The sequence below is a fragment of the Myotis brandtii genome, unplaced genomic scaffold (genome assembly GCF_000412655.1).
Source record: "Myotis brandtii unplaced genomic scaffold, ASM41265v1 scaffold63, whole genome shotgun sequence".
Taxonomy (NCBI): Eukaryota; Metazoa; Chordata; class Mammalia; order Chiroptera; family Vespertilionidae; genus Myotis; species Myotis brandtii.
This window is the reverse complement of record NW_005370411.1, coordinates 1,415,037-1,427,032: the sequence shown is the minus strand read 5'-3', so window position 1 is coordinate 1,427,032 and position 11,996 is coordinate 1,415,037. Positions and strand designations below refer to the sequence as shown.

General features: G+C 41.7%; 1 protein-coding gene across 1 annotated transcript in view; it reads right to left on the bottom strand.

The window, feature by feature from the left end:
- Window positions 1-11,996, bottom strand: part of CRYBG3 (beta-gamma crystallin domain containing 3) — a 134,311-nt gene that overhangs the window by 111,300 nt on the left and 11,015 nt on the right. Inside the window, exon 3 of the mRNA XM_005880202.2 lies at window positions 2,254-2,320. Coding sequence (XP_005880264.1) covers window positions 2,254-2,320 — 67 coding nt within the window. The remainder of the gene's footprint in view (window positions 1-2,253; window positions 2,321-11,996) is intronic.

The following is an 11,996-nucleotide window of genomic DNA, read 5'->3' as shown; positions in this document are numbered from 1 at the left end:
GTAATATCTTAATCAATAAAAAATATATTTAAAAAAGGAAAAAAAAGAAACAACCAACAAATGCATAAATAAGTGGACAACAAATCAGTGTTTCTATCTCTCTCTCTCCCTTCCTCTCTCTCTAAAATCAATATTTTAAAAAAAGAGTATGTCATGTTATACTGGCAGCAATCTCATGTGGTGTTTACATATCCTGATTACATCATCTTGGACTGAGCTTGATTTAATCTTATGTTTTGTATAGTAACATGCTGTACAGGTTTGTAGCCTAGGAGCAATAGGCTATGCTGTTTAGCCTAGGTGAGCAATAGGCTACCATCCAGGTTTGTGTAAGTGCACTCTGTGATGTTCGTACAATGACAAAATCGCCTAACGATGCATTTTTCAGAATGTATCTGCCATTAAGTGGCGCACGACTGTATTGCATATAAGTGATATTTTAAGAAATAAAAATGTAATGATGTCCGAAGATGATGCATAGGCCAAATGCTCAGGCTACCCCTGTGAGAGTCCCATGGTGCCTGTTCTATTACAAGCTAACTGGACTGCCCGGGTATAAGTAACCTTATAGGCCTCAAATCATAAAGAGAAACAGTCTCATGACTATGAGTCATATTTACTTGGGGGCCTAGAGCCCAAATTGAACTGTCCTGGGCACTCAAAACAAGAAGGGATAGAAAAGATTGTAATCATGGAGGCCTCGCCACTATATCCACCCACCATATATATTTACTGAATCCACAAAGATGTGGCTTTCTAGATGAAATCTCTGCAAGGTGGAAAGTAGCACTACTGGAAATTAACGCCTGAAGGCCAAGTTTGGAGACTGGTTTTTCACAGTGAGATTAGAGCTGAAGTAGTACGCTCTAGGTTACAGGCTGAGTAGAGAAACAAGCAGACACCAAGAGGGGAGAAGGGAACAAGAACAGGAAGGTTTGGTGAAGGTCAAGGGTGGGGGCAGAGGCCATGAGGGATTAAGAGATGGAATGACAAGAGTTGGCAGCCAAAGAGACTTCGAAGTTTGAGATCTCACAAGTAACACCTCCTGTGAAGCCATTCAAGGGCAAGGCTGCCTGTATTGGAAGTGAGCATTTTGAATTGGAAGTGAGAATTTTGAAAAAGGAGAGGAAGAAAGCTAGAGTATGTGCAGTAATAAAGCAGCAGGTTGGCTAACAACTGACTGCAAAAGGGGAGGGGGGAGATGTTATAAAACCTGGGGGCAGGATTTTGTAGCCAAACTCACAAAGGAATGAAGATAAGGGAAGCAAGGTGATCCTGATTTATTCTTTCATTAAAGTTCTAAAACAAAACCCAGATATTGATTTTTTTCTTTCAAATAATATTGATATTGTTTACAATGATGGGGAAGGCAGGACTAAAGAATGAAAACAGCTTTATCTTGACCATATCTATTGCATTTGGACCTTACATAATGTTTAAAAGTGCCCACATCAGTAATGAAGAATTCAGATGACTTTCTGGTCCTTCCACTGACCAAGCTAAGCTACCCTAAAATCCCTGGAAAGCACACACTTTCTCCTTGACCGACTGTCACAAATCAGATATAAAGGAAGTAACTGGGATCAAACTCTACGAATGTTGGACGGCTACCAAAATGTGACCACATACCTGGCCTCACATCACCAAACAAAACCAACATCTAATTTATAGAAAATCCGCATGAGTGAAAAGAAATGTTACAAGGTTTAGTGATTTTCAAGTTTTTTTTTAACCACACTTGTCCATAACTATCTAGGGAGGTGTATAGCTTATACACTTCAGAAGCAAAGAAAGCCAGTTCATATGTGAACTGACCAAATATATCATTACATACTAATGCCATGTGAGAACATGTTGTTAACTTCTACCCTCAAAAACACCTTTAGTTGTCAGCAGCATTTGAGAAAACACAACATAAATGGAAGATCTTCCTAGAGAGAGAGGCTGTGATCCAATTTACAGATTAGAAAACTAAGGCACAAAGAAGTTAACCACCTCAGGTGAAGGCTACACAGCCAGTTAGTGGCCAAGCTGGGATAAGAACCCGCCCCCCCTCTTTCAACTTCTTCAGTGCCCTTCTCCCCCCACCTTTACCCCACCCCCAGATGCAAATGTCTGGCAGAGCTGGGCTGGATTTCCACATAAAGTGCTCTTTTGGGAATATGAAATGAGATGACAGAATCTAAAAAATAAGAATGAGCAGAAATTAAGAAAAATATTTGCTTGATATAAAACATGTATTTAAAACTATACCTTTACTGCTTCTGATGAAAGTACATTTTCCTTTTTCTGACTTGTACTCATGGGCTCATTTTCAACACTGAAAAATAAAAACCACAGTTTCTTTTGAAATAAAAATAATTACTAAAACAAGACAGTTTCCGTGTTTAAAGCGAACACTGAAAGGTTCTTTATGTGCACTGCTCAAAAGATTCATATACAAATTGTTATACTAAGAATATGTTCATTTGAATCTCTACACTTGAAAAACACACTCAAAAATGCTCATTCAGAAAAGGTGAAGGAATTAAGATGTGCAAATTGCCAGTTATAAAAACAGTCGTGGGAATGTAAAGTACAGCACAGGAAATATAGTCAATACTATTGTAATAACTATGTGTGGTGTCAGAGGGCTACTAGACTTATTGGGGGATCACTTTGTAAGGTATATAAATGTCTAATCAACATGTTGTACACCTGAAAATAATGATATTGTATGTCAACTGTAATTGAAATAAAAAAATGCTCATCCAGGCTTCAAAAATTTTTGTGAGTCCATTGTGCGTTATATTTTCTTATGTTGATAATCAGCATCACAGGAATGAGCACCAATGTACAACTATCATAATCTTGGAAAGAACTAGCACTCTGCTTTTATTTATATTAAGGTTCTTCATAGCCTGATTTTTTTTGAATGCCTATGCCAAGTGTTATTTGAAATAAATTTCTATTCAGCAAGTTTTTATAAACATGTAGGGTCACCTAGTGAATCAGGGGACTACTCAAAATAGATGCAGGTTTATCTAGCCCCAGATGTGCCCCAGATGGCTCCCTAAGAATCTGATTTTCCAAAATAGTCAATTTTAATTGTCTTGCTTGGAATACTTTCACAGATGCCCTTTCAAATGGCATAATAAACTAATGTGGCTATTAGGCACATATGCATTTTAGGTCTAAACATTTGTATCTCTAAGTTGATATGTTATCTTGTTTTCATACTTTCATAACCCTAGACAAATTCCCTCCCTACCTTCCTGCTGGTCGCCATTTTTTCTTAACTAAGTAGCTCCACTTTCGAGAGTATCTGGGAATTGATATGCTGGGAATTGTGCTTGGCCTGGAGGGTGTAAGAACAAGTAGGTCAGGGGCTTTGTAAAACTTGGTCTGATACACAAACTAATAATATAGTTTGGTACAAGTTATAACTGCTGAATGAACAAAATGCTATGGACCACAGAGGATTCAAGGAACAACTGTCTGCTCAGTAAAGTGCCCACAGAGGAGGTACAAAGGCAGAGGGTAATACAGAATATGGCATTTTCGGAAAACCATGTTTTGTTTGTTTGTTTTTAATATGAAACTGGAGCACAGGGACTCGTGACAGGCTAGAGATGAGATTGAGACCAGAGGTTAGTGGATGCCAGACTATGAAGAACCTGCCTGACCTGGGACAGAATGTGACCTTTGTCCTACTAGCAGTCAGGCAGGGACAAGCCTAAAGCAGGGGAGTGAGAGAACGTGGAGAATCATGGAATCCTGGGGCTTGGTGGAGAGGGTATGGAGAGGAGGAGGTGAGGAGGTGGCAACAGCTCAGATCAGATAAAGGCCACACAACCCAGATGGGATGGAAAGAGAGGACACAATTTATGCTCCTTAGCTTTTCCATCCATAAAATCCAGTTCAATTATGCAGAGTCAGGAAACAAATGGTAGTGATCAAAAAAACAAAGGAAAGTTAGTAAGATCATGAACACCTGGAAAATATAATGGATTAAACTGTCACTGGATCTCAGACTCTATGCAGGAATAGATGGGCTAATAAGATACAGCTATGCTCTGAACCCTTTTAAAAGTCAGTAAGAAGAGCAAGCATGTAAACAAGATAAAGATAAGAACTGTGTGTTTAACATAAGGAAATCCTACAGGAAAAAACAGAGACAAAAGTAGAAAATAAAATAATAATGTACAATACAGAATTGTGATCTATATTCATATGCATATCTATAAAGTAAGAATGTCTAAATAATAGTTACTTTTACAGTAAATGGATTCTTATACCTTTTTTTTCTATTTTACTAGCCTTATCTTTTGCCACGGTTGTTTATAATTCAGTTGGTGTTTTTTTTTAATTAAATGTCAATTGATACTGGTCTACTTAAGCTGAAATTTAAAAAAAGAGCTTGGCAAAATACATGTAAAAAGAGCATATTTTTAAGATTTGGGGCATAATTTTAAAAAGAATACTGACCTTGATGACATAAGTGTATTGTCTAACTACAATCAATTTTACATGACATACCTAAAATCTACCTATACCTACAACAAGCATTTAATTTCAGTCTCCTAGTTCCTGCTTTCAGATTCCTGAAACTCTGCTTATCTATAGTATTTTCAGGGCTTTCTAGAAACTTACTGCCTTGGTGAGATTGTAAGTGAATGGTAAAAATTTCTTTCCAATACAAATGCTCTGCAGAAAAGGCAGCTTTGGGACCATGGGCTAAGGCAGAACACAGTATTTTCAAGTAGCTGTAATTACTTCCATGCTGAGAACATACACCAAATAGCAGAAAACCACTGTTGTAGGTCAGCACATAAGTTACTCTGTACTGAGCCAACAGCTGAAGAATTTAAAGTCAAAATCACCCAAAGAAGTTAATACCTGACACTTCATAAAACTTTCTGAAACTTATATTGTATTTAAGTTTCATGAATCTTATTGCTAAACCAAAATTTCAGAATGTGTTGAGTTTTAAAGCAAAAAACACATTTTAAAATTTGGGATTAGCTATATAAATCACTGGGTCAGCCCTAACCGGGTTTCTCGGTGGTTAGAGCGTTGGCTGGAGGACTGAAGGGTCTTGGGCTCTACTCCGGTCAAGGACACATACCTCGGTTGCAGGATCAATCCCTGGCCCCAGTTGGGGCAGTGCAGGAGGCAACCAATTGATGTGTCTGTCTCACATAGATATTTCGCTCTTGGTGTCTCTTCCCCTCCCTTCCACTCTCTCTAAAAATCAACGGGAAAAATATCCTTGGGTGAGGATGAAAAGAAAAACAAACTAAAAATCACTGGTTCAATTAGAGCTTCCCCACTTCTTTTCTAGATTTATGAGAGTCCCTTCTAACTTGCTCTCTGGCATGTTCTGGACTACCCTGCTTCAATCCATTCTTCCTATTAATCTGATCATGACACTCTGCCATTCAAAAAACCCTTCAGCAAGTCTCTATCAGTTGATGAATAAAACCAAGTCCTTTGCATATTGTTAGTTATTCATGATGTGGCTCACAGAACCTCTGCCCATTCTTAGAATATGCCAAGTTCACATGGTCAAGGACACATACCTCGGTTGCAGGATCGATCCCTGGCCCCAGTTGGGGCATGTGCAGGAGGCAACCATTTGATGTGTCTGTCTCACATAGATATTTCTCTCTTGGTGTCTCTTCCCCTCCCTTCCACTCTCTCTAAAAATCAACGGGAAAAATATCCTTGGGTGAGGATGAAAAGAAAAACAAACTAAAAATCACTGGTTCAATTAGAGCTTCCCCACTTCTTTTCTAGATTTATGAGAGTCCCTTCTAACTTGCTCTCTGGCATGTTCCGGACTGCCCTGCTTCAATCCATTCTTCCTATTAATCTGATCATGACACTCTGCCATTCAAAAAACCCTTCAGCAAGTCTCTATCAGTTGATGAATAAAACCAAGTCCTTTGCATATTGTTAGTTATTCATGATGTGGCTCACAGAACCTCTGCCCATTCTTAGAATATGCCAAGTTCACATGCCAGTAAGCCACTTTCCTCTCCTGCAACAACCTCTTCCACCCTGTCCAACTCTTAACCCTATACAATTTACAATTTAGTTCTATTTTACTCTTTTTGTACTCTCACTTCCCCTCATACATACATTTCTGCTCTTTAAAAAACAAAACAAAAACCCCACACATATATTTTATTGATTTCAGAGAGGAAGGGAGAGGGAGAGATACAAACATCAATGATGAGAGAGAATAACTGATCATCGCCCTCCTGCATGCCCCCCACCAGGGATTGAGCCCACAACCCAGGCATGTGCCCTGACTGGGAATCGAACTGGTTCATAGGTCAAAGCTCAACTACTGAGCCACGCTGGTAGGGCCATTTCTGCTCTTTAACACAATGGTTGGTTGTCCATTTGTTTAACTAGAATTTGAAGCCATTAAATTCAGAAACTAGAACATTCATGTCTCCAGCTCAGAGCCCAGCCTTGTGCCTGCTATGATAAAGGCACTCAACTATCCTTTGTTAAAAAAAAAATACTGGTACCAAAGAGGTTCTTCATTTGTGCCTGCTTACCTTAATCAGGGAACAATGTAATAATACACAATATTCTCTTTTTTTTAATGAAGTGTGTGTGCGCGTATGGATGTGTGTGTATGTATATATATGTATACACACACACACATACACACACACCTTGAAAGAATGTACTATAACTCATATTCTGCATCATCTTTCTCTAAAGGAATAAAGAGGAAAGTGGAGCCGGGGAAAGAAATTTACTCAACAGGAATAAGGTAATTTTCAGTTGACTTAAAAACAAAACACCAAAAAATCAGAATAGAGTAGATAAAGATACTTTAAACAATAGATACTTAGATATCTGCTTGGTAAAAAAAAAATAACAGAAGAGACTCAAAGGTTTGGAGTGGTACTCTCAGACCCTTAAAAATACGAGGGAAAGAGAAACATGTTCAAATTCCGATAATCTCAAACCCTGTGAAAGATGACAAGGCATTTCTATTGTTCTCACAATTTAACCCCCTTTGGGACGTGGTAATATTTCAATAGCAGTATTTTTAGAAAGCACACAATTTGCTCATAGCAGGGGGTGAGGGGCAGGACTCACAACCACACGTAGGCACAAAAAAGACTACCCTGAATTTCTAAATAGCTCCATCTTACTTAGCTAACCGAACTTTGGAAATTAATCTTTTAAAATAACCCAGCTGAATATCAAGGTCAAAGTAACACAGAAACTCCTCAGTTTTGAAGCAATCTTATTTAGAACAGAGCTGAAAACCAGGAATCCAAAGTACAGCCATTAAGCATTTACCTACTTCATGCCAGACCTAAAATAAACCTCGGGGCCATGGAAAAGGGGGCATATAACATACTAGAGTTCAAATAATTTACACAGAGGAGAGCCCCTATTCTGTCACTTAAGATATTTTATACTCTTCATTTTTATTAAATTCTAACAAGATTCCCTCACCCATTGCAGAGAAGCAGCTGAAAGTGGCACAAATACATATACATGTACTCACTCCCTCACCAGGTATGCATTGCATACTCGTTAGGTGTCAGGCACTGTTCTTGGTGCTAGGGGTGGAGCAGTGATCATACCAGACAAAACCTGTGTCCTCACTCCTTCAGAACCCCTATTTGGATGCCCCACAACCACCTGGGCAACTGTATTTATAAAACAGATTTCTGGGCCCGATTGTCAAGGATACCACCTGGCGTGGGGCTCAGGGACCCACATTTTCAACAACCGACTCCCCTTCCCTGGGTTGCTCTAATGCAGGTGGCCCTCTGACCACATTTCTATACTCAGCTAAAACCAACAGCTGAGACCTGTATAGGGAAGGGAAGGATCTGGTCAGAAGGCTCTCCATTTAATATCTGCATGTGTTATGTGTGGATACTTAAAGGGTAGATATCAGTTACTTAGAAAACTCATTCCTGTGAAACATTACCCATCACCCAACACCAACGTCCAGCAGAGCCCCTGGTCCTAGCAGAGCCACTGCCCTGATGAGCACGCTGAGCATCGCAGCTGAGCATCGCAAGTACGGCCGGCGTGGGACCAGCAAGGAAAAATCCCGTCATCAGTGCACACCGCAGACCGGACCGCAGCACAGGGCTGCTGCCGGGCCTCTCCAGTCAGTGCCTCATATGGTGAGAACGCAACTCCTGCATGGCCAACAGAGACACGCAGGAACAGTGCCTACCGTGCACTCAGGGAGGACGGAGGCAGCGAGGGAGAGGAAAGCTCTTCCCTCTTTCCCGTCCTGGAACAGCTGCTGGGGACCGCCTCTGACCCTGCCTTTCCCTCACAGCATTACTGTGGCTGCCTCAGAAAAATCTGGAAATGTTAAAGGACTGAATACAGCTTCTGTAACCGCCTTCCCGAGGTTTGCCCGCTTCTCCACAGACGTGGGAGTCTCCGATTCCTTGCCATTTCCGGAGAGGAAAGGAGGCAGACTCTGGAGCTGCTGACATCACTGGCAGTAATTCTGAGCATCCCTAAACACAAGGTCACCGAATAGAAGGCAGTCCCTGACTTGGGAGTGCCCTGACATCTCAACAGTCCCCCAGGCCACTGTCCCAGGGACTGCCCACCACTCCCAGCCACCTCTGCTGTGGCTCTCTCTTCCCTCTTCCTCCCCATCCCACTCAGCTGCCCGCAATTACCTTCCCACCCTAGACTTTCACTTCCACTGTGCAGTGCATTCTGCAATAGAGGAACCGGCAATGTTGTTGGAGACAGGGACAGGGAATTGGGGCAAATCTCTCCATCACGTCTTCCTCCCCCACTAACATAAAACTGCTGGTTCTGGGGGCCAGGTCCACTAGGCAGCATCTCTCTCGATGGCCTCTCTTCTTGGCATGTTGCTCCTCACCTCTGAGTCCACTGACACAACTCCTATGATGAAACCCAGAGTCTGGCTTTCCCTTGAAATGTGATTGATTCATACATCAGTCTGTGACTTTACCCTGAAGGACTAAATGAAAAAATAATATGGAACAAGAAGGGGTCTTTTACCTACTCACTCCCTTTCCCACTGTCATTAGTAGCAAAATGCTTTGCAGAAACTCAAAATAGACACGTAGGGGAGGAGGACGTCTCTGTTTTAGGGATGGCCCCTTAGGAACGCGCATCTTTCTGGATCTGATTTTTCCAATATGTAAATTGAAAGGGTCAGACCAGCTCTCAGCCAGACCTAAAATCCCATATGATCCTTCAGTAGCAGGGTGAGTGGAAAAAGAAATAGGTATACTAACCTTGAGGCTTCTGTGGTAAAGGAACAGACTATGACCAAGAAACAACTCAAAACCAGGATTAACACCAGCGCATTAAAACAAAGAGGCAGAAACTCTGACTGTCCCTTATTTTAAAGTCACTGAGGCCACCTCTGGGCCTACCTTCTGTTCCCTTAGACCAGTGGTCGGCAAACTCATTAGTCAACAGAGCCAAATATCAACAGTACAACGATTGAAATTTCTTTTGAGAGCCAAGTTTTTTAAACTTAAACTATATAGGTAGGTACACTGTTATTAACTTAATTAGGGTACTCCTAAGCTGGCCTTTGCTAAAAACGTCCTCAATCTGATTGAGGTACGTTCGCTGAGGTCGACCCCTTCCAACTCTCCCATCCACACTCGTCTTGTATACTTGTTTCGTCTATCTCCTTTCGTTCATCCTCTCTATATGTCCACCGCCCCCCTTCTTCTAATGCCACTTCTTCAAAACAGACTCGCCCAGGCCGAAAACCGACTTCTGCGCATGGGCCACGAAGTTTCAATCGCACTGTATGTGCGCGCCCGCACGTGGTATTTTGTGGAAGAGCCACACTCAAGGGGCCAAAGAGCCACATGTGGCTCACGAGCCGCGGTTTGCCCACCACTGCCTTAGACTCTACCCTTTCAGCCTTCAATGAGGTCTTTAAACACTATATGGACTCTATCCACACACCCTCCTGAAGGGTCTGCTCAGGCTTCGAGGACCATCTCCACTACTCTGGGGATGTTTTTCTTAGAAACACAGCTTCACATGCTAGTCTAGCATTCTCCTTGCCCAATGACATACTGCTGTACATCATGGATCAAACAGACTTTTCTGCACTGGCCTGATCCCCATCCGGCCTCTACAGCATAAAGAGAGACTTCCACATTGATTTACAAATGACCATCTGGAAAGCTGTCCATTCCTACACGGTGACAGCGAGCAGTAGAGTAGTACTTGTATTTTTTTAATGACCATTAACAGAATATAGAACAGGTGGTTATGGCACTATTTCTGGGCTCCAAATTAAAAGGTAACTAAAAGCAGCAATCAGACAGCATGTATTTTAGCTCAAACATCTGGCACTGGAATTTCAGAACTCTTTGGAGAAAATTCAGGGGAAGGGAGAAAAGGTAATAGGCATGATTATGAAGCTCTGTTGCTTTGCAATCTTAGACTTTCTGACGGCCTTTTCCTCATCATGTTGGCCACTCTCCTATAATTTAGGTGTCTTCCTTGAAGCTAATTTACTTCCCATCCTTCATCTCATGCCCTCAAAACAAGACCACAATCACAATTCAATCACGGGTACAGAGTGAGAATTGCGGTGTGTGTGATGTGTACCTGTGCTGTCTACCCATCCAGGGCATTAGTATCTGCTCTATTCTCCAAGTCCTCTCCCTCATATCTTTTAGGTTCTGAATATTTGAGACCCACCTCCCAAGAATTAATACCCTGAATCTCTTGCTATGATGTGACCTCAATGAGTATTCTGGCTGCCTCCTAAAATGGGCCACTTGTTCATATCCCATTCAACACATTGCCCTGAGGGAGGACGCTACAGCGCCTTCCCAGAGCCTGGCCAAGGCTGACCCCACCTCCAACCTCCAGTTCAAATCCTTTCTCCTGTGTAAATTCTTCTAGACCAGTGGTTCTCAACCTTCCTAATACTGCGACCCTTTAATATAGTTCCTCATGTTGTGGTGACCCCCAACCATAAAATTATTTTCGTTGCTACTTCATAACTGTAATTTTGCTACTGTTATGAATCGTAATGTAAATATCTGATATGCAGGATGTATTTTCATTGTTACAAATTGAACATAATTAAAGCATAGGGATTAATCACAAAAACAATATGTAATTATATATGTGTTTTCCGATGGTCTTAGGCGACCCCTGTGAAAGGGTCGTTCGACCCCCAAAGGGGTCGTGACCCACAGGTTGAGAACCGCTGTTCTAGACACTAATAAAGTAACAATCTATGTGAGACAACACACACACACCCATGCCCAAGTGATACCTTCAAAAAGTAAATACGAGCCCTGGCCGGTTGCAGACTGTTCTAGACACTAATAAAGTAACAATCTATGTGAGAAAACACACACACACACACCCATGCCCAAGTGATACTTTCAAAAAATAAATACGAGCCCTGGCCAGTTGCAGATTCGATTCCTGGTCAGGGTACATGCCCAGGTTGCAGGTGCATTCCCAGTCAGGGTGCATGCAGGAGGCAGCCAATGTTTCTCTCTCAAACTGATGTTTCTCTCCCTCTTCCTCCCTCCCTCCCTCCCCCTTCCTTCCTCTCTAAAATCAATAATAATAATAATAATGATGATGATGATGATGTAAATACCATCTCCAGTCCTTACCATAGCCTGGCCCCTGGCTACTGTCCCCACGTCATCAACATCCACTCTCCCTTCCATTCTGGATATGGCTGTTCCCTCTGCCTGGAAAGCGCTTCCCTCACATTTGTTCAGGCCCCACTCCCAAACATCATCCAGATGTCACTCAGTAAAGGGAGCTTCCTCGACCATCCTACCTACACTCTTACTCCAGATGCACTATCTCCATCATGCTCTACTCCCTCGCTCTGCTTTAATTACTTCCAAGTACATTATACATTAATTTATACCACTTGCTTATTTTCTGCCCTCTCCATTAGAATACAAACCCTATGTAAACAGAGGCACATTTAGTTATTTCAAGTAGATTCTGAAAAGTGA